The sequence below is a fragment of the Bos mutus genome, chromosome 1, assembly GCF_027580195.1.
Source record: "Bos mutus isolate GX-2022 chromosome 1, NWIPB_WYAK_1.1, whole genome shotgun sequence".
NCBI lineage: Eukaryota > Metazoa > Chordata > Mammalia > Artiodactyla > Bovidae > Bos > Bos mutus.
Window position 1 is genome coordinate 112105675 of NC_091617.1, and position 23108 is coordinate 112128782.

The 23108-nt window shown below is 36.8% G+C and overlaps 1 protein-coding gene across 1 annotated transcript in view; it reads left to right on the forward strand.

Moving 5' to 3' along the window:
- The first annotated feature begins 1003 nt into the window (after window positions 1-1003).
- The window catches only part of GPR149 (G protein-coupled receptor 149), an 85048-nt gene continuing 62943 nt past the window's right edge, over window positions 1004-23108 (forward strand). The window contains exons 1-3 of the mRNA XM_005907795.2: window positions 1004-2023; window positions 2992-3184; window positions 8551-9005. Of these exons, the coding sequence (XP_005907857.2) occupies window positions 1004-2023; window positions 2992-3184; window positions 8551-9005 (1668 nt within the window). The remainder of the gene's footprint in view (window positions 2024-2991; window positions 3185-8550; window positions 9006-23108) is intronic.

Consider the following 23108-nt stretch of genomic DNA (forward strand, 5'->3'; position numbering starts at 1 on the left):
AATCTTGTTTAGTGTAGTAAGGACCGTAATGACATTCTTAAGTACAATAGATATTTTAAAAACAAACAAAGCTGGTACCTCCTATTTTCTTTAAAATAGCATTGATGATATTCTTCCTCCAGTGGATTATAGATCAGAGTTCTATAAGAATTTTATAAGAATAAAAGCAGCCCCTTAGCAGAGTAGCTTGGGCCTCTGAAATGAAAACAAGATGCTATTTTTCATTCACATCAAGCCTGAGCAAGTATTTGGGTTAGTTTTATATGTCAAAACCAAAAGGGTAGGCTTAGCAAAGACATTGTCTCTTGCTTCAAATAAGGCAGGCTGAGGAGATGTACATCATTTCGCTCACACACAGAACTCCCCTCCCTTTTGTTCCTGCTTCTCTCCTGCTTAGAGCTGACTGACTCCTCCTTCCTGCAGCTCTGAGGATCACAGGCTGATTGAAGAACACAGCAATTCCAATGGGGAGCTGTGCTCAGTGACTCTCTCTCGTTTTCTGTCTCCCAGTCTGTGAACCGGCCAAGCTGAAATCTACCCGATAATCTCTCTGCCTTTGAATCCAGCTCTGGAACCAAATGCATCATTTTACTGCTCTTAAAAAGTGAATAGAGTTTGATTACCTCAAGCCAAAGCTGCTTTGCTCCAAAGAAGGACCCAAAAGGATCCAGACATCATTGTTTTCCAGTCTACTTGAGGAGCTTTTGCTTTCATGCCTGAAACTTGCTGGTTTCAGGAGGGAGTTTTTGGCTTTTTTTTTTTTAATTGAAATGTTGAAAAGTTTCTTATTGCTGCTTTAAGTGGAACCCATTTTTCAAATATGAGTTGAGTCAGGTCTAACGGAGACTTGTCTGACCGTTTTCTGCAGGAATGACCGTGGAACATTTTGAGGGAAACTTGGTAGGAGAAAATGAGATCTGATTTGCAACTAACAGCCATGCTTATTAATCGTGAGACTATTTACAGACCTATTGAAAAAGAAATTGAATATTGACCAAGGATAATGTCTGTGTTTCTCAGTAACTTATCAACAAATGACTCTAACTTGTGGAAAGGAAACCATAATTCGACAGACCCTTTAAATCCGCCAGGAACCGTGAATATCTATCTTTTTTGCCTGACATGCCTAATGACTCTGGCAGCCCTGGCAGGCAGCATTTATTCACTAGTTTCTCTGCTGAAAATGCGGAACAGAACTGTTGTGTCCATGCTTGTGGCTTCCTGGTCTGGGGATGATCTCATGAGCGTCTTGTCGGTGACCATCTTCATGTATTTGCAGTGGCCAAATGGGGTCTCTGACTACTTCCAGTCTCTGTGCACCATCTCTGCCTTACTTTATTTATGCCAGGGCCTCTCAAGCAACTTGAAGGCGACTCTCTTAGTCTCCTACAACTTTTACACGATGCACAGGGCTGTGGGGAGCCAGGCAACCTCCAGAAGATCCGGCCAGGTGCTCGGCGTGGCGCTGACCGTGTGGGCAGCCAGTCTGCTGCTCTCGGCGCTCCCTCTGTGCGGCTGGGGCGCCTTCGTGCGCACGCCTTGGGGCTGTCTGGCCGACTGCTCCAGCTCCTACGTGCTGCTCCTCTTCGCTGTGTACACTTCGGCTTTCGGAATACTAGCCGGCCTCTCGGTCCCGCTCACTCACCAGTTGCTGTGTTCCGAGCAGCCGCCAAGACTTCACGCCAACTACCAGGAAATTTCCCGTGGCGCTTCCACTCCAGGGACCCCTGCAACTGGAGGGAGAGTGCTTTCCCTGTCCCCAGATGAGGCTCCAGGTCCGGCCCCGCGGTACTCTGGAGGATGCTCCCCAAGCTCGGACACCGTGTTTGGACCGGGTCCACCCGCGAGGAGCTCAGGGCCAGGGCAGGAGCCGGGGCACGGTGCTGCCGCTGTGGCTGGAGACTGCAGGCGCGAGAACCGGGGGACTCTCTTTGGCACCAGGAGCTTCACCGTGAGCGTAGCGCAGAAGCGCTTTTCTTTGATCTTAGCGCTGATAAAAGTCACCCTTTGGCTGCCCATGATGGTAAAAGTGCGGTTGCTCACGGTGTGCGGATGTGTGTTCCAGACAGTATGAGTGCGTGTTGAGACCAGCGCCCCTGGTTTGGAGGGTCACCCAGAGATGTTCAGTTTAGTCCGTTTACAAATGTATCTCGGTTGGTTTTCAAGAAGCACTTGGAGGAAAGCAGTTCACGAGTAGGACTAGCAGCCGCGAAGCCTTTGCTAAGCGCTTCTCGATTCAAAATTAGGGAGGAGGGCGGGGAGCGCTTTCAGGCGCGGCAGACTTAGTTTTCCCAGATCTGTCATGGTCAAGGGTGTTCTCTCTCCGAGCAACGTCTGGGAGTATTCAGAAAAGGAGGGAGGCAGTGAAGGAAAACAGTGTATGCCTCTATTATTCCCAGAGTCTCCTGTCTTGCGCTCATCTTTGCTCCATTCCTCCGTAGTAAGGTCGCAGCCCATCCCCATCAGGAAGAGAGGAGAGGCATAACCACTAGTAGAGAGAACAGAGAGTAGACAAAACCGGCTTTTGTTCACGCCTCCAAGAGAGAGCCAGAGGAGAGAAGTGGCAGGTGGTGCCCTAGAGTGACAAGCATGGCCTGGCAGGGCTGAGGGGCTAGGGATATGACAAAGGACATCTGGAGTACCAGGTACAGGTTTCACAGATGCTTGCCTGTTTTCTGGGATAGCGTTTTTTCATGTTGTGAACTGTGCTTTTCTGGTGGAAACTTGAGCTGGCAGCCAGCACAGACCAGGCACTCAGGAGTGGAAACCCTCAAAAGCCTGTGCAGTCCGAGGAAGCTGGCCTCTTCCCAAAGGATCCTGGTAGCCCAAAACCAATGATGCCAGCTCAGGAGCGGAGCTTCTAGCTCTCAGATAGGAAAGGGGCCTGGAGAAGGGAGCTGAAGGGAAAGGAGCCTTTCCCCTTGGGGGAAAAGGCTTGGCAAAGTGGAAAACATTTTCTTGGGGTAGGTCTGAAGCTCTCTGCTTTTACAGATCCACATGGCGGTCCAGCACATCTTGGGGTTTAAGAGCCTTCCCTTTGAGATGCTCAGCTTTATGCTAACCCTCCTGGCCACCACTGTAACTCCAGTGTTTGTCTTGTCTAAACATTGGACACACTTGCCCTGTGGCTGCATCATCAACTGCAAGCAGAACACATATGCAGTGACATCGGATGGGAAAAAACGTAAGTCCTGGATAGTGCAGAGGTTGAGAACAATATGCAGAGGGTCAAATACAGAAAGGTGGTCTTTTGAGAAAGTTGCCTTAGTAGGTGATGAAGAGTCCAAGGACAAGTTAAATGGTACATAAAAGGAAGAAATGTTAAACAATTATCAGCACAGTGCTGGAGTAAATTTTAAATGAGACGGGTTTAAAACAACTCTGTGGACTGCATGTACATTGAATGGTTATTTTAGGTGATTAAAAAAAGAGAGAGAATTCATTCAACCCAGCATGAAATCAACAAAGGACTTTAGATGTTATATCCACCATAACTCTTAGCTGAGTAGAAAATCAATCCCCCTCCCAAGTCTACATAGGAGAAGCCTGCATTTTTGAAAAGTTAAAATTCATTATGTTAAAGTTTATTATTATTGAGTGGAACAGTAAAGAAAAGCATTTCCATTATTTTGCAGATTGTATTCTTCCAGGGTGTTGGAAAGTTTTCAGAGTAAGCAATAGGAGCACCTAAAAACATTTCCAAAACAAATTTTAAGTGTATGCCTCTGCCTTTAGAAAAAATACAGATATATACACAAACGACAACCCCCCAGCCCAATACCTGTAATTTCAAGAAAGGACAAAGGTTGGCAGAGTTGTTCATGTATAAATCTCATCACTAGTTACTAAAAAAAATCTGTTTTAAAAACTGCAACTTTAACAGGAATGGAGTCAATTATAAAGCTCACTAGAGTGTAATTGTTCCTATACTAAGACAGGAAAAGTTGAGGAATGACCTGTATATTTTTACTCTATCAGGAAGGAAAAGGATATCTTTTTTGTCATTCCAGAAAAAAGATAGGATGTTCTGCCATTTAATAAATCCAGTACACTAATAAATGCATTAGTGTATGCTGAATTAACTCTTCCATTAATTGTCCTTTGCTCAGAATAAGCAAGTATATTTTTGTTTAACAGAGAAGAAAGAGTGAAAACAGTCCATCTCAGACTATATTAGGGCTATAAAAACTGGAGACTATTAAAAAATACTCTGTAATCAATTCTTCAACAGGGTTATTTTATAACATTCAATAGTCATGAACTGCTCATTTTCCATGTATTCATGACATTTAACGTCTAGATAATTTTCAAATAACCTGAAGATTTTTTTAGTGTTAAGGGTGCCATAAAGTTTTATTGTCAATAGACGCCAAATTTGTCTATGCCCTTAAAATACAATAACCACAGAACTTGTAATAGTATGTGCTTCTGGAGATTAATATCCAGAGCAACGGTGACACAGAAAATGAAAAATAAATCTTTCTGATAGAAAACACAGAAGAACATAGAACATATAAAAATTACTTACAGACCTGAAAGTTCTACCATTCTATCAAACATTAATATTTTGTCACTAAATTAATGAAACAATCCCACCTTATATATTTAAAATTGTAAGAGAGACAAAAAGAATTTACGAATAAAAGACAAAAAGAATGTCCTTTTTAAGAACTAAAGGACACTTCTATCAAAGTCAAAAACCAAGCAGTACAACATATCTATCACTGTAAATCATCTAGGAAGCAGTGTCTCTGGTACTGCACAGGACAGAAGAACCTACAGCAGGCTAGTAGAATCAATAATCAAGTTAATAACTCATGTTTGAAATTCGAACCACACCTTTCAAGATCAAAGTAATATTTTTCCTCTAAAATTCCCATTGCCCTTATTTGTATAGGGCAATACAGGGAGAGACATAAAAATTCAGGGAAGATGTTGAAATGTAAGCCTAGAGAAGCATGGCTTCAGAAACAAAACGTGAAAACATTCATTTAAAATGGCTTCATTCTCTTTTGATCCCAGGCTCTGCCACAGGGAAATTATAAGAATAAGAATGGTGTATTTTCACTGTCTGACCCACCATAAGTTTTCCTTTTGCTAGGATGACACACAATTTTGAAACTCCAAAAATGGCTCATCCTCAGGTGGGCAGGAGCTTGGTCAGTTACTTGATATAGTACTTTGATTCTATATAGTTATAGTACTTTGATGGCTCCAGTTTCACACTCAAGCTTTTTCTCCTTAACAGATTAATGTTCCCCTTTAATGTTTTTTTGTTGCCGTTGTTTTGTTTTTTGCTGAAAACTCCAGGAACAAGAAAAGGAACATATTTTTTCCTAATTCACACTTACCGTGAATATGATATAAACATGATTCTACATCTCAGCTTCACTATACGGAAACTGAGAGACATGCAACCAGAAAATGAAGTTTCCAGGGATAATAGTTCTCTCCTTTTTCCAACAATAATCTGTATTACTAATGTCTCAAGACAAAAGTGGTTTTAGAACAGGATGATTTTAACACAGAGGTCTCAGGTGGCAGACATATGTATTGGATATGCCTTTCACACCCATTTTGTTTTAAAATTAAACAGACAGTTCAAGTAAAATACTTTCTAAGTATAAAAATCAGATTTTCGGCTTCCTTTTTTTGATGGAGTCAAAGTATCTGGTGGCATATTACACTGAAGAATTGTATTTATACGCTGACAAAATTACTTATGTCTAAAACTGTCATTGGCAAAATGTGATTAAAATCAGAAGACTAGAGCTAATTCATGTCCTAAATAGGATTTTGCTTTTCAGAACAAATGAGCGTTTGTGCTCAGTTGTGTCCAATTCTTTGTGACCTCGTGGACTATAAGCCCACCAGGCTCCTCTGTCTGTGGAATAGTCCAGGCAAGAATACTAGAGTAGGTTGCCATTTCCTCCTCCAGGGGATCTTCCCCACCCAGGGACTGAACTCACGTCTTCTGCATTGGCAGACGGATTCTTTACCATTGTGCCACCTGGGAATCCCCAGAACAAATATAACAGTGTACTTATTTCTCATAAGTGTAGTATTGATTTCCAAAAGATCCTGACTCTATCCTGATGGTCCTTAAGCTTCTTATAAGTTACTAGTCAGTCATTGACCACCCTGTTATATTGTTATAGCCAATTACCTTCATTAGTTAGTCAGAATTTACCTCTAGTGTTAAGGAAAAGTAACTAACAAGAAATATTTCTATTGGTTACATTTTATAATTAACATACTTCCCTTAACTTAAAGATAGCCTATTGGAGACATTCTGCTTTTATTAACATATTTCTCTTGCGGGTCTGATTAGCAGTACAGCAATGTCCCATAGAAGCTAATAACTGCAATTCTGGAGTCAGCTTTAAATTCACATCTCTTTAAGTAAGTAATCTTAGGTTTCCTTTAACAGCCTCAGTTTTCTCAAACGCAAAATAGAACCAATTTGCCTATTATTATGTAGGGTTGTTGTTTTGTTAAATGACATGACCCCTGTGCCTAACTGGCCCTGGAATGCTCTAGTTCCCCATCGTATCTTTCGCAATCAGACTTCCTTCTTGAAGCCTACCTCAGACTGCCTCTTGCACCTCATAACATGCAGGTAAATTGTCCATTGAATTAATTCTTTAAAAATCTTGCTCACTTTTTCTTTCTATACTTTATAGTTGTGATGTGTAGCTAATAAGATATATAGCTACAGATATCAATTTACGTGATAAAATTGGAGTTTTATGACAGTTTTTGTTTGCTTAATATCTTTGAATTGACCGCTTGTCACTTTGTATCTTATTTTAGAGAAAAAGAAAACCTATCAATAATTGAAACATCCCTTTATTCAGCTTTCATACTATTAAAACAAACTAAAAATTCTAATTTAATTTTACTGAACTATATTATTAGAAAAACTTAAGTAGTACTATAAATGAGACAGTGGATGGTGTTAACATCTGTTTCTACTTTTCCATTTTCTTTGAATAGAAATTTTTATTTGTGTCCTGGTTCAAACAAAGAGTGTTTTTGGCTCAAATAATGAATGATAACTATAAATTCTATCTTTCAGTCAGTGAAATTGGTTTGTAAATCTTCAGTTCTCAGACAATTTCAGTAATAGAATCAGCATATGAATGACACAAGGGTGTACTATGAAATAAATCAAACTTTACCTGTTGTTTTCATAGACAGTTTATAGTTTTTAATAAACTTTTCCCCCAAGGATCTCTCAATGTGTGCTAAGGGTGTGCTATAAAACACAGAGCTATCCAAGTAGAAAAAAGTTTTGAAATGAGCCATATTTGAAGGATGAAAACCAAAATATTACATGGTATTTTGTCTACCATCTGATATAGCTTCATTCTTAATACTCAAAAACTATCTAGTATTTAATGATATTCACACAAAACAATTATATCACTTCTGTCACATTCTCACTTGTTATTTTAGTAAAACTTTATACTGTATTCACCAAACAGTAGTAGTGTATATAGGATATCATCATATTTCATCTGATTTAAACCATAGAAAGTTTTATGCATTCCTGCTAAACTCATCTTGTAATTAATAAGGTATAGACATGTTGTAAAATGCTTCATCTCACAGAAATATAAATATATGCATATTTTTACAGTTCATTTCAAATTATTCATGATATTTTTAAATGTTTAAAAAGTATTTCAGCATTATCTAATTTTTAATGTATTCATTTATAAACATAAATGTCAGTAATGATATACATTAAAATATTGAAAGCAGTTATATCTATTGTTGGTATTGCCAGCTGAATAGCTCAAAGAATATTAAAAGCTTCCTTCCCAAGTTGTTTTTTTTTTTAAGGATAAATTGCTTTTGTTATGTTTATTTATTTATTTGGCTGTGTTCGTTTATAGTTGTGGCATGCTGGAACCTCATTGTATCATGTAGATCTTTTGTTGAACACACAGACTTTCTCTAGTTGTGGCACATGGGTTCAGTAGAAGTTGTGGCAACGTGGACAGTCTACTTGTGGTGTGCAAGTTTAGTTACCCTGATGCATGTGGGGTCTTAGTTCCCAGACCAGGGATAGAACTCACATCCCCTGCACCAAAAGGCAGATTCTTAACCACTGGACCACCAGAGAAGTCTCTATTAAGAGCTTCTTAGTTAATATCTAGTAAAATAAAATTTATAAACTATGTATTTTATCCTAAAATAAAGAAATGCACAATTGGTAGACCAATATAGCTACTCTAAAACTGAAAGTATATGAGACTTTTTAAATTTATAGCTAAAGTTTTAAATAAAATTTGTTTAAAGACTTCAGGGTTCTGGATCTGTATGTATGTCAAGCCTTTCATTGTGTAAGTGACAACAATTAGGCCCAGAATGATATGATGGCTTGAACTTGTAAGGACTATTTCTTTGCATAATTGACAAGATCATTTTAAGATTTCATACTAATCAGGTAACTCACTTTCTTATTTTTATTCACTTTGTATATTCAACTGCTGTTTACATCTACCTTCCTAATCATGGAATTTTGTTTTTGTTTTTACGTAGCCAAGAGGAGATGCTTTGAATTCAATCTATCATTCCAGCAAAGTTATGGAATTTATAAAATAGCACATGAAGATTACTATGATGATGATGAAAATTCTACAGCCTGTCACAATCTCATGAACTATGAGTGCACAACTACAAAAGACTCTCAGAGAGACACTCATATCTTCAGTGCCATAAAAGTGGAAATCAGCACCACACCCTCTCTGGACAGCTCCACACTAACAGGCATCAACAAATGCACAAACACTGACATTATAGAAGCTGAAGAGGAGTCCCACAATGAAAGAGGTGTTGATCCTCTACTCTCTGAAAAAGCAGAAGGTGATATTAAATATGATGAAACCACCTTTTTGGAAGGGCCAGAAAGAAGACTTTCTCATGAAGAGAGTCAGAAACCAGACCTTTCAGACTGGGAATGGTGTAGGAGTAAATCAGAAAGAACCCCTCGTCAGGTACAGTAAAGATTGCTATTATTGTAAAGTAAAAATGAGACCAAGCATGACAGCATGCAAAAAAATTATCAGTTGTTTATTTCATTCAAGATAGCATTCACTTTCAATTAATTTACATAATATTAGATTTATTTCAAAGTGTCTTTTGAAGGACTTCTAAATGTTTTTAATTAGTTCTATACTTTCATTCAAATTCTATATATTTGGGGATTGGCAGAGTTAAATATGCTTTTTGAGAAGAGTAGAGCATTCTAACTTCATGTAATCCGTATAAATTCAGACTAGACCCTTGAAACTTATCTCAAGTTAATTAACTTACAGGTTTTATTTTTCTTCACCTTAAAACTTTACACAAGTCCCTGAAAGAGGTTTGGGGGCAAAAGTTTATATAACTAGTGATGAAGAAATAGTCCTATTGCAACTGTATTAGATAGCTTACCTATTAACCTTGCTGAAATTAGTCCCTCTAATACTCAGGAAGGAAAAAAAGATCTATTTCAGAATACACCCAAGTGAACCTTTACAAAACCCTGCTTAATGTTCCATCTTTTTAAGGATTAAAGAATGTTTATATAATGTTTTTTAATGAAAGAATTTGTATGGTAAGCTCATCTCATTCTTTCCTAGATTACAGCCTGCCTATAATGGTGAGGAGTACTTATTTTATTAAAATCATAGTGTGATATTGATATGATTGTTCTTTCCTCTAAATGCTCATATCTGATAATTAAAGTTGCCCTTGCTTTCCACACAATTGATTTACTAGGAAAAGATACCTTTTTATACCTGACACTGTAAATCAAAGTCCACTTGCCCATAGTCTCTGAAATTAAAAATACAATTCTTCAAATACCCACTAGTAATAATGCAATCATTGATCACAAATATGACCATAAAGCACCAATTATGAATATGAACAGAATTATCTGAGATTTCCTTTATTCTTCTAATTAATTAAAACTACTAGTTTTACTTTGATATCATCAGTTTTAAAAGTTGGATAATAAAACAAAGCATACAAAACATATGATTAAAAATAATTACACGTAGTGTTCAGTGATTGGATATCTCAAAAAAAATCACCAAATATTTACTGTAAATTGAAAAATATCATAAAAAGTATACTACTAATAGGACATATTGTTCTGTCAGTGTGGACACACGGACAGGACACACACAGTTTTAAAACAATGTGGTATCCCAGCTAAAAGGGGCCTCCCTACAATATCATCATCAATTTGCTCCTAAATAATCTAAGCCTCCTGGTTTTCTTGCACTTAAAAATTAAGTAATATTCATGATGAAGTGAGTATGTATATGTGTCATTGTGCACCCATCTTCACCCAGGAACTTGGAGCTACAGTACCCTGTGGTACTCCTCTGTTCCATCCTCATGCTTACCTCTTATCAGTTACAGGACAGCTATCTTGACTCTTGCTCATGCTTTTTGGTTTTACTATTTTATCACAAATGAGTGTGTTTCTAGCATAATATAGTCCTTACTTTTGCTTGTTTTGAGTTTCCTAAAGATAGCAACATATCTGGGTGGGACTTGTGTTTTTTTTCCATACTACCTTACTTTAAATAACTTCATTTTCTAATTTATTTTGTCAAAACAATGGGAAATGCTGCCTCAGTTATCACAACTTATAGCTCTTATTTAAAAGCCTTAGTTATATTTTTGGAGAATATAATCCATTCTCTTAGAATTGGGGGAATATGTAAAAAGATCAGACACTGCTTACAACTAAGTATATTGTCTTATGAGAATAGTAAAGTACAACTTACAAACCTCTGTAAATCAAAAACCAAAATGATATAAGGAAAGCAAAAAATCAATCCAGATATCTTTTAACTACAAAGATTGCTTATTAAGTATTAATATTGTCACATCTGTGAAGAACAAATAATTCAGGAAACTGATTTTAATGATCCTTTAAAAATATTTAGTGGTAATATAGATAATACAATGCTTAGGAAAGGTAAATTTATATTTTAAGAGACTAATTAAAATTAAATGAAATACTATCATAAATTTTAAAACAACAGCAAGAAATCCTTAAGCTACAGGCTCATGTTATTGGTATGACTTTTCCTTAGCATATCACCTACAGACTTTAAGGCTAACATTATAACCAAAATGTGTTTTAGGGTTGAAAAGCTTTTCTTCTGACCAAAGATTGGTTTTAACTCTTAACCTATTCTTCACCAGCAGATATTTCATGGGAAAAGGTAATGACTTAAAAAGCACTTTCTTTTCATTCTCTCCTTCCAAGTTCTTTCTTTGCTCTGAAATCAACTTAACTTATATATCTTATAGTGATACATTAAACTTTGGTAGATATTGTAGTAATTATGAAAACACTATCTTTTTATCTTCTATGGTTGTATTTTCAAATATTTAGGTTCAATTTATCAGTTCATTGAATTATCCACGTTCTTTGTTTTGGGGCTATAAAAAACACAGGTTTGATTTAAAATGTATTTAACTGTCCCTACCATATTTTTACAATGTCCTCAATCATTCAGTTGTGGCTGACTCTTTGCAACCTGATGGACTGTTGCCCACCAGGATCCTCTGTCCATGGGGTTCTCCAGGCAAGAATACTGGAATGGGTTGCCATTTCCTACTCCAGGGGATCTTCTCAACCCAGGGATCAAACCTATGTCTCCTGCATCTCTGCACTGGCAGGTGGATTCTTTATCACCTCACCATCTGGGTAGCCTTTTTTTTTTTTTTTTAGAATACAATAAACATTGCTTTTTTTTTTTTTAGCGTTTATGCAAGTAAACAAATTCTCAGTATATCGTGTTGGAAATTCTGGTAGGCGTGAGAGTGTCAGATCAAGGTTAAGTTATAAAGAAAATGGTAGAAGAATGACTTGAGTAGGTTTAAATGCTGTCCGATAAAATGTATCAGAGTGAGAGTGTTTGTAAGACTAAAATTCAGTGTTATACTTAGCCACACAATTGCTTCTTTTTGGACCCCTAGTAGGTTGAATCCTAAGCAGTTTATTGTTTTAAAGTTCAGGAAAAAAAATAGAAATGTCAGAGGTCTTCAGTTACAAAGATTTAGTGTGACTGTCCCTCAAATGAAATAATGATTTTCTAGAACCTCAAAGTTTTGTCATCTCTGAATAAAGAAAACTGTGCTTATAAAATAACTTGCTAGCTTATTGGAGATCACTTTGGGCTTCCCTGGTGGCTCAGAGGGTAAAGCATCTGCCCACAATGCGGGAGACCTGGGTTCCATCCCTGGGTCAGGAAGATCCCCTGGAGAAGGAAAAGGCAACCCACTCCGGTACTCTTGCCTGGAAAATCCCATGGACAGAGAAGCCTGGTAGGCTACAGTCCATAGGATCGCAAAGAGTCAAACACGACTTCACTTTCACTTTTTATCTTTTAATACTAATCTCATCAGGTTATCCATGGATTTCATTTTCTTTTCTTTTAACTTGTTGTCTTAGAGCCCTAGAAATTCATTTATTACTATGAATTAGCAACAAAGATATGCTGTTATCATGCACTTCAGTTCAGTTTAGTTCAGTCGCTCAGTCGTGTCTGACTCTTTGCGACCCCATGAATTGCAGCACACCAGGCATCCCTGTCCGTCACCAACTCCCGGAGTTCACTCAAACTCACATCCATCAAGTCGGTGATGCCATCCAGCCATCTCATCTTCTGCCGTCCCCTTCTCCTCCTGCCCACCATCCCTCCCAGCATCAGAGTCTTTTCCAATGAGTCAACTCTTCACATGAGGTGGCCAAAGTACTGGAGTTTCAGCTTTAGCATCATTCCTTCCAAAGAACACCCAGGACTGATCTCCTTCAGAATGGACTTGGTTGGATCTCCTTGCAGTCCAAGGGACTCTCAAGAGTCTTCTCCAACACCACAGTTCAAAAGCATCAATTCTTCAGCACTCAGCTTTCTTCACAGTCCAACTCTCACATCCATACCTGACCACTGGAAAAACCATAGCCTTGACTAGATGGACCTTTTAGTCCCACTTGTAATTCTTTATCATCATAGCATTTAAAAGATGAAAGGTCCTCTACTACACCAGTAGAATATAGAAAAACAGATTCTGAAACAATCCTCAAAGGAGAGTCAAGTGCTGGAAGTGACTGCTTTTTGAATTAGCCATACCAACCATTTGGAATAATGAAGAATAAACCAGTAAGAACTAACTTAAAAGTCACCAGGGAAATCAAAGAAATTTTAATTTTAAGGAAAATGTTTTAACTATCTAAAAATAGTTTTACAAATCAAAGTTGAGTACTTCTTTGTAATATTTAAGTACAGCTTTAATAACTAATCACCAAGAGATAGATATTAGTTTAAAGAATGGGGCAAAGTCATTCATATCAATGTATGGCAAGAGCTATCACAATGTTGTAAAGTAATTAGCCTTCAGTTAAAATTAATTAATTAATTTTTTAAAAGTAAAACAAGAATGTGGGGATAAAACATTTAAGTGATGTAACATCAAAACTCTAATAAAGAAATACACTGTAAAAAAGAGAATGGGACAAAATCAATCCTTGTCACTTCATATATGCCCCAAAGTGAAATAAGACTTGAATACCCCAGTGTACATATCTCTTTCCTCTCCCTAAAAAAGTGCTTCTTCCCTTTTCATTTTAAAAAATCAACTATAAAAATTTAAATCAAGCATAAGATGTTAGTGTTTCCTCTGACACTGTCACCTTGGTAATTGCAAATGCTTAAACTTGTTCTCTGAGTAATTTTTGGCATTTTTAAACTGAAGTGACATAAGGGGAAAACGCACATATCACCTCCTGTTTGTAGCCTCAAGGCAAAGATGTAGCCTCATCTAAACACAAAATGAGTGTTTGGAATATAGATTTTTTTATATTTAGCTACATCTGTTTGTTTGGAGTGGTTAATTCCACTCACTATTCAGAGATCTGAAAATTGTTACACTGCTTTCTTTTTTCAAAACATTTATAATCCTTTTTGTTTTATGATTACAAGGTAATATAATTATTGTAGAAAAAGTTTAGAGATTGCTGCTAAGTGAAGAAAAACACCCACTTGTAACCACCCAGAGTTAATTACTGTTTACATTTTATCATATAAAATTTTAGGCTCATTTCTAAGCATATATTTTCACTTTTGACAGAAATGGGATTGTAGTGCACGTATTGTTTTGAAATCTGTTTTTTTCCACGTAAGAGTATAATTTTCACCTGATTTAAATTGTTTGAGCCATTTGTGTGATTATCTGGTATAGTTTCGAATGGATGTTTAGAGTGTGGTTTAAAAACTTGTTCACGAATATAAATTTGTTCTCAAGTATTTAAAGTCTTGAAAGTTGAAACTAAGGAAATTTCATTGTAAGCTAATTTGAATATTTCATAACACATTTTGCAATCCTCACAGCACGTACCATTTGCTAAAATGAAATAACGTTGGGCTAACTGTTCAATTTCTATGGATTCAAGAGGATTAGCATTGGGTCAAAGCTTATGTAGAATCTTACTCACTTTTTAAGCTAAGGGTTGTGTTAATATCCTCAAAAAACGCTCATGGTTTAAACCTTAAAGGCTTTGTGTTGGACCTGCCCAGTTATAGCTTAGATCTCTTCTACAGCTCCAATTGTTATCCCTTATTTGAACTCAAGTAGCTGGAAACACTACATTTTAAAATCTTTTTAAATATGAATTCACTTATTTTAAACACTCATTTTAAACACTATTTTAAAACACTCATTTTAAAATAGTATGAGAGTTCTAATATATCCTTCATCTAGTTCTATTAATGTTAACATGCTACATGATGATAATATAATTATTAGGGAATTAATAACTAATTTATAGACCTTATTTCAGTTTTACTAGCGTCCTGCTTATGTCCTCTTTTCTGGTCCAGAACCTGTTCCTCAATTCATTACTGCAGTTACTGTCATGCCTCCTCAGATTCCTCAGTCTCCAGCAATTCCACAGTCTTTCTGTGTCTTATTACAGATGACTTTGACACTTTTGAAGACAACCAGCCAGTTTGTTTCACTTTGCTTTGTTTCTAGGATATCCTTGAGTTTGTAATTAACACATGTTTTCTATTAATAATTCAAATTGAAGTTATAAATTTTTGACAAGAATAACATAGAAGTGATGTTTGCCCTCCCCAGCACACCATATCAAGAGGTTTGTGATGTTGATATGTCTTATGACAATGATATAAACTTTGATCACTTGTGGTGTCTGCCAGATTTCTCTATGTAAAGTTACTATTTTTCCCTTTGTAAATTATAACTATTTTGTAGGGAGATATTTTTGAGGCCATGCTATGCAAATATTGTTTCCTATCATACTTTTGCCCACTAATTTTAGCATTAATTTATGAATCTTGCCTGTAACAATTATTATGTGAAAGTGATTTTCTATTTCTATAATTTCTCTATATTTATTATTGGAATTATCCTGCAAGAAAAAAATGATCTCTTCTCCTGTTATTTGTGTTAGTATGAGATCAGATACTTATTTTAATCTATATGTTATTAGTAATACTATTTATTTTATTACTCCAGTTAGCCTACATTTGGCCATTGGGCTATTTTGACTTATTCAGGTTTATGCCTTTATCCATTCAATATGCCATTCTCATCTCTTTTTAGCACGTCCTTACTTTCTAGCAGTACAAGGTATTAGTCAGTATCATCTTGTATTTTTCCTGACCCATCCCTAGAATCAATCATTTTCCTAAGGAGTTCTAGTTCCTTTTGTTAAAGAATGGGATTTAGAAACCAACATCTGGGTTCTAGTTATTGTTACTAGTTATTGTTATTGTTACTGAGATGTCTTGCTTCTAGACTCTCTCATTGGACAGATCTAGGAATATATGTATGTATGCTCATGTGTGTGTGTATATATATATTTCCATATCAATTTCTCTTTAAAAATCATTTAAAACCATGAGTTTAAACTGATAGCTCCAAGTCCAATCGAATATCACAGCATTCATTCAAACCCTTCCTTTTTCTTTTTCTGATAGTGAGAAAACTGGTTCTCATTCTCCACAAATTTATTTACTTATCTGCTCAATCCTGATATACACATAAAGTAGTTTTAGAAATGCTAACCCTAGTGGTCCAGTGACTAAGATCCAGGGCTCCCAATGCAGGGGGGTCCATGTTCGATCCCTGGTCAGGGAACTAGATCCCACGTGCTGCAACTGAGAGTTCACATGCCTCAACCGAAGAACCCCCATCTTGCAACTAAAAGAAAACACATGCTGCAGTGAAGACCAAAGATCCTATGTGCTGCAACTAAGATCCAGTACAGCCAACTAAATAAATAAATATTTGAGAAAGAACTATTTACCCATACTGCTGCTGCTGCTGCTGCTAAGTCACTTCAGTTGTGTCCAACTCTGTGCAACCCCGTGGACTGCAGCCTACCAGGCTCCTCTGTCCGTAGGATTTTCTAGGCAAGAGTACTGGAGTGGGTTGCCATTGCCTTCTGCCCTAACCCATACTAGTGTGGGAAAAAAACATTAACTAGAATATAATAGTTCTGTATAGTTCTTTTTATTTTTAACCTTAGAGTTGACATGGTTGTCCACTTTTAGTTAGGTTAGTTATTTTCATTTCCATTCCCTTCATTTTGTATTACATATGGAATGTCTCTCACATTCTTTTTGATTTTGATTATTTATGTTTAAGTATGTGAAATTACTGGGTTTTCCAGGTCACTCAGTAGTAAAGAATCTGCCTGCCAATGCAGGAGACATAAGAGATGAAGGTTCAATCCCTGGGTCAGGATGATCCCATGAAAGAGGAAATGGCAACCCACTCCAGTATTCTTGCCTGGGAAATCCCACAGACAAAGGAGCCTGGCAGACTATCGTCCATGGGGTCACGTTCAACATGACTTAGCAACCAAGCAGCAGCAGCAGCAGCATGTGAAATTATTACCACGTTTCCAAGAGTCAGAACTATTGAAAAGGTAGACCATCCGCCCTCATTCCTTTTCCCCACTCTCATTTTCCCTTTCTTACCTCCTGTCCCCACCTACCCCTGTAAATAATCAATATCATACTTTCTAGTTTAATCATCCTGTATTTCTTTTAGCACAAAGAGCAGATACATGCATATCTTCTTATATCTTCTTCTTCCTTACATATATTCTTTTGTACTTTGCTTTTTTCATTAAGTAATGTCCTAGAAGTTTCTATGTATCAGTCATAGATATTTCTCATTCTTTATATAGCTGCATAATAATCTGTAGTGCAGATACACTATAGTTAATTCCACTACTCTCTTATATAAGCCTTAGATTATTTCTGATACTTTGCAATTAAAAATAATATTGCAGTGAATAACCTTAGGCAAATGAATTTTCATATTGTTGGAAGTGTATCTTTAGGATAAATGCCTAGAATTAGAATTTCTAGGTTAAAAATTAAGGGTAATTTTGTTAGAAATGGTCATACAAATTTGCACTGCCACCAGCAGGGTGTAACAGAAGACCCTTTCCACCACCTTCTCAATAATAGAATATATTATCATGCTTTTTAGTTCTTGCCAGTCTGATAGTAAAGAAATGCTATCTCAGGGTTGTTTCAAATTATAGTTACATAATTATAAATGAATTTAAATTGTTTTCATTTAAGAGCCTTTTTATCTTTTTTGTTTTTTGTAAATTGTTTTTATCTTTTCCCACTTTTCTATTGGATTTTTGTCCCTTTAGCCTTTAATTTTTAAGGTTCCTTACATATTGGGGATATTAGTTCTTTGTGACATATGCTGTAAATATTTCCGCAAGTTTTCCATTTGTCTTTTTAACTTTACTTACGCTGTCTTTAGTATGTATAATTTTTAATATTTTTATAGTAAAAATATCATTTTTTATTACTTGTCTCTGGATTTAGAAAGTCAGTTTTTTATTTTATTTTATTGAAGTATAGTTGTTTTACAATGTTATGTTGGTTTCAGATGCATAGCTCAGTGGTTCAGTTATACGTTCTTTTTCAGATTCTTTTCTTTATAGGTTATTAGAGTATGTTGAGTATAATTCCCTGTGCTATAGAGTAGGTGTTTGTTGGTTATCTGTTTTATCTAGTATAAATATGTTAATCCCAATCTCCTAATTTATCCCTCCCTGACTTTCCACTTTGGTAACCATAAGTGTGATTTCTATGTCTGTGTGCCTATTTCTGTTTTGTAAATATGTTCATTTGTGTAACTTTTTTAGATTCCACATATTGGTAATGTCATATCATATTTGTCTTTCTCTGTCTGCCTTACTTCATTTAGTATGATAATCTCCAGGTCCATCCATGTTGCTAGAAATAGCATAATTTCATTCTTTTTATAGCTAAGTAATATTCCATTGTGTGTATGTATATGTGTGTGTATGTGTATACACATACACATGTATATCTCACATCTTTATTCGTTCATATGTCAATGGACATTTAAGTTGCTTCCCTGTCTTGGCTACTGAGAATAGTGCTGCCGGGAACATTGGGGTGAATATTTTCAAATTATAGTTATTTCTGGATCTGTGCCTAGGAATGGGATCGCAGGATTGTACAGTAACCCTATTTTTAGTTTTTGGGGGATCTCCATACTATTCTCCATAATGGCTGTATATAGTGGCTTCAGTATACATTCCCACCAACAGTATAGGAGGGTCCCTTTTTCTCTACAATCTCTTCAGCATTTGTTGTTTGTAGACTTTTTGATGATGACCATGATGACCAGAGTAGAAAGCCAATTTTAAATGGAGTTTACTCGAGTTTTCTTACTTGTATGGTTTCAGTTTTTACATTTATATCTCCAATCCGTTTGGAATTTATTTTTGTGTTTGGTATAACATATGAGTATAATTTTATCTTTTTTCCAAAGGTTGACCTATTATTTTCTAAAAGGAGTCATTTATTTAAAACTCAAATATTATCCACAGTGTTTTGAGACATTATCTTTATCTTATAATAAATTTCCATATTTACTTGGGTCTACCTCTGGTCTTTCTATTCTATTCCACTATTTGTCTATTCGTGCACTGGTATCTCACTGTTTCAATTAGAGAGACTTTTAGATTATAATAAATTTTAATGTCTAGTAGTCCTGACCTCCCCATTCCCCTTACATTTTTATTTCTCAGTATTTTTCTTGCTATTCTCTTATGCTTGCTTTTCCATAACAACTTTGATTTCAACTTGTTTACTTCCTTTAAAAAAGCTTTATCAGGATATTGTTAAGTTTATAAGTTGGTCCAAAGAAAATGTTAATCATGTTAAGTTGTCCTATCCTTTTCATTTGTTCTAGTCCACACTTGTATCTTTTTTATAAAAGATTTAAAAATGTTCTTCCTATAAGCTTTACACATTTTAGTTAGGTTTATTCATGAATACTTGATCTTCTTTTTTTAATTTTAAATGAGGTTTTTCTCTAATGTCAGGTACTCTAAATGGTTATTGTTTGTGTGTATAAAAGATATTGATTTCTGCCTCTTAGTACTATATCTGTTATACTACTACATTATTTTATTGTTCAAATAAAATCATTGGTTATCATTAATTATCTAGGATTTTCTCAGTGTACCATCATACCATCAACAAATAGAGTAGTTTTACTTCTTTATCAGTACTTATGCCTCTGTTTAATTTCTTCTCTCTAGTTGTATTTGCTGATCCCTCTAGAATAATATTGAATAGGGAAAGAGACAGGGAAATCAATCTTGCCTTGTTCCTGATCTCAGTGCAAGATTACTGATGTTGTCCCATTGAGGAAAATCCTGGCTCTTGTTACTTTCTAAGACAGTTAATTTAATCTTTGGTGATGATGATGATGACCATGATTAATACTTATGGAGCACTTGCTATGTGTCCTACACAGTACATATAACTGTTTAGAATTCATAAGGGATTATCTAGCAGATCAGTTCAATTCAGTTCAGTCGCTCAGTCATATCTGACTCTTTGCGACCCCATGGATTGCAGCACACCGGGCTTCCCTGTCCATCACCAACTCCTGGAGTTTACACAAACTCATGTCCATTGAGTCGGTGATGCCATCCAACCATCTCATTCTCTGTCGTCCCCTTCTCCTCCTGCCCTCAATCTTTCCCTGCATCAGGGTCTTTTCAATGAGTCAGCTCTTCCCGTGAGGTGGCCAAAGTATTGGAGTTTCAGCTTCAACATCAGTCATTCCAATGAACACCCAGGACTGATCTCCTTTAGGATGGACTGGTTGGATCTGCTTGCAGTCCAACAGACTCTCAAGAGTCTTCTCCAACACCACAGTTCAAAAGCATGAATTCTTCACCTCTCAGCTTTTTTTGTAGTCCAACTCTCATATCCGTACAAGACTACTGAAAAAACCATAGCCTTGACCAGACAGACTTTGTTTGGCAAAGTAATGTCTCTGCTTTTTAATATGCTGTCTAGGTTGGTAATAGCTTTCCTTTCAAGGAGTAAGCATCTTTTAATTTCATGGCTGCAGTCACCATCTTCAGTGATTTTGGAGCCCCCCCAAATAAAGTCTGTCACTGTTTCCACTGTTTCCCCATCTGTTTGCCATGAAGTGATGGGACAAGATACTGTGATCTTAATTTTCTGAATGTTGACATTTAAGCCAACTTTTTCACTATTCTCTTTCACTTTCATCAAGAGGCTCTTTAGTAGTTCTTCACTTTCTGCCATAAGGGTGGTGTCATAAGGGTGGTGTCTGGTAGATATCATTACCCAATTTTATAAATGAAAAAAACTGAGGTAAGTTAAGTCTAAAGTCTATCAGAGCCTGGGTGCAAACTCAGACCATGTGACTCCAGAGATGGTCCACATATCCATTAACATAACTACTCCAGAGAGATCGATTTGATAGTTAATACATCATTTCTTACACTAAATTCTAATCTATTCCTCTCACATAGTCAAATTAATATCACTTGGGACACTTTTTAAAGTGTCTTGACCCTACCCACAGAAATTTTGATTTAATTGATAATTTGATTTAATTGGATATCAGCATTGTGTAAACCTTTCTAAGGGTGGATATTTGCAAAATATATAATCAACAAACTTGTATTTAGAATATATAATTCATAAAGAACACCAATAAATCAATAAAAACATGACAGATAACACAGTACATATAAGCCAAAGATTTAAACTGATACTTCTCATAACAGGAAATTCAAATAGCCATATGCATATACAAAGGTATACCACATCATGAATAATATGGAAATCTCGTTTAAAAAAGCAATGAGAGACCACTGCATGCCCACAAGAATAGCTAAAATTAAACAATATGACAACGCCAAGAGTTTGGGAATGTAGAAAAACAGTAAATCATATGAACTGCCTGTGGAGTAAATTGTTAAAATCACTTTAGAAAACAGATAGTAGCTACAAAAGTTAAATATGAACAGGCATTATGCCCTAGCAGTTCCACTCTTGGATATGCACTCTAGAATGCACTGTCCAATACAGTAGTCACTGCTGCTGCGTTACTTTAGTCGTGTCCGACTCTACGACCCCATAGACGGCAGCCCACCAGGCTTCCCGTCCCTGGGATTCTCCAGCTAAGAACACTGGAGTGGGTTGCCATTTCCTTCTCCAATGCATGAAAGTGAAAAGTGAAAGTGAAGTCGCTCAGTTGTGTCCGACTCTTAGCGACCCCATGGACTGCAGCCTACCAGGCTCCTCCGTCCATGGGATTTTACAGGCAAGAATACTGGAGTGGGGTGCCATTTCCTTCTCCACAGTAGTCACTAGCCACATGTAACCATTTAAAGCTAAATTTCTATAACTTTTTTAAATTTAAAATTCAGTTGCCCATTTGTACTAACCACCATTCAAAGTGCTCACTGTCTAAACATGACTAGTGGCTACTGTATTGAACAGGACAAATACAAAACATTTCCTTGGCTGCAGTTATATTGGACAATTCTTCAGTTTAGTTCAGACGCTCAGTTATGTCCAACTCTTTGAGACCACATGGATGGCAGCACGCCAGGCCTCTATGTCCATCACCAACTCCCAGAGTTTACTCAAACTCATGTCCATTGAGTCAGTGATACCATCCAGCCATCTCATCCTCTGTCATCCCCTTCTCCTCCTGCCTTCAATCTTGCCCAGCATCAGGGCCTTTTCCAATGAGTCATTTCTTCGCATCAGGTGGCCAAAATATTAGAGCTTCAGCTTCAACATCAGTCCTTCAAATAAATATTCAGGACTGATTTCCTTTAGGATGGACTAGTTGGATCTCCTTGCAGGCCAAGGGACTCTCAAGAGTCTTCTCCAACACCACAGTTCAAAAGCATCAATTCTTTGGGATTCAGCTTTCTTTATAGTCCAACTCTCACATCCATACATGACAAAGGGAAAAACCATATCCTTAACTAGATGGACCTTTGTTGGCAAAGTAATGTCTCTGCTTTTTAATATGCTAAGTTGGTTATAACTTTTCTTTCAAAAAGTAAGCATCTTTTAATTTCATGGCAGCAGTCCCCATCTGCAGTGATTTTGGAACCCCCCAAAATAAAGTCTCTCACTGTTTCCATGTTTCCCCATCTATTTGCCATGAAGTGATGGGACTGGATGCCATGATCTTAGCTTTCTGAATGTTGAGCTTTAAGTCAACTTTTTCACTCTTCTCTTTTACTTTTGAAGCCTGGCTTGGAGAATTTTGAGCATTACTTTACTAACGTGTGCTGCTGCTGCTGCTAAATCACTTCAGTGGTGTCCAACTCTGTGCGACCCCATATACAGCAGCCTACCAGGCTCCTCTGTCCCTAGGATTCTCCAGGCAAGAATACTGGAGTGTGTTGTCATTTCCTTCTCCATTGCATGCATGCATGCTAAGTCGCTTCAGTTGTGTTCGACTCTGTGCGACCGTATGGACAGCAGCCCAGCAGGCTCCTCTGTCCACGGGATTCTCTTGACAAGAATACTGGAGTGGGTTGCCATTTCCTTTCCTGTGTGAGATGAGTGCAATTGTGCGGTAGTTTGAGCATTCTTTGGCATTGCCTTTCTTTGGGATTGGAATGAAAACTGATCTATTCTAGTCCTGTGGCCACTGCTGAGTTTTCCGAATTTGCTGGCATATTGAGCACAGCACTTTCACAGCAT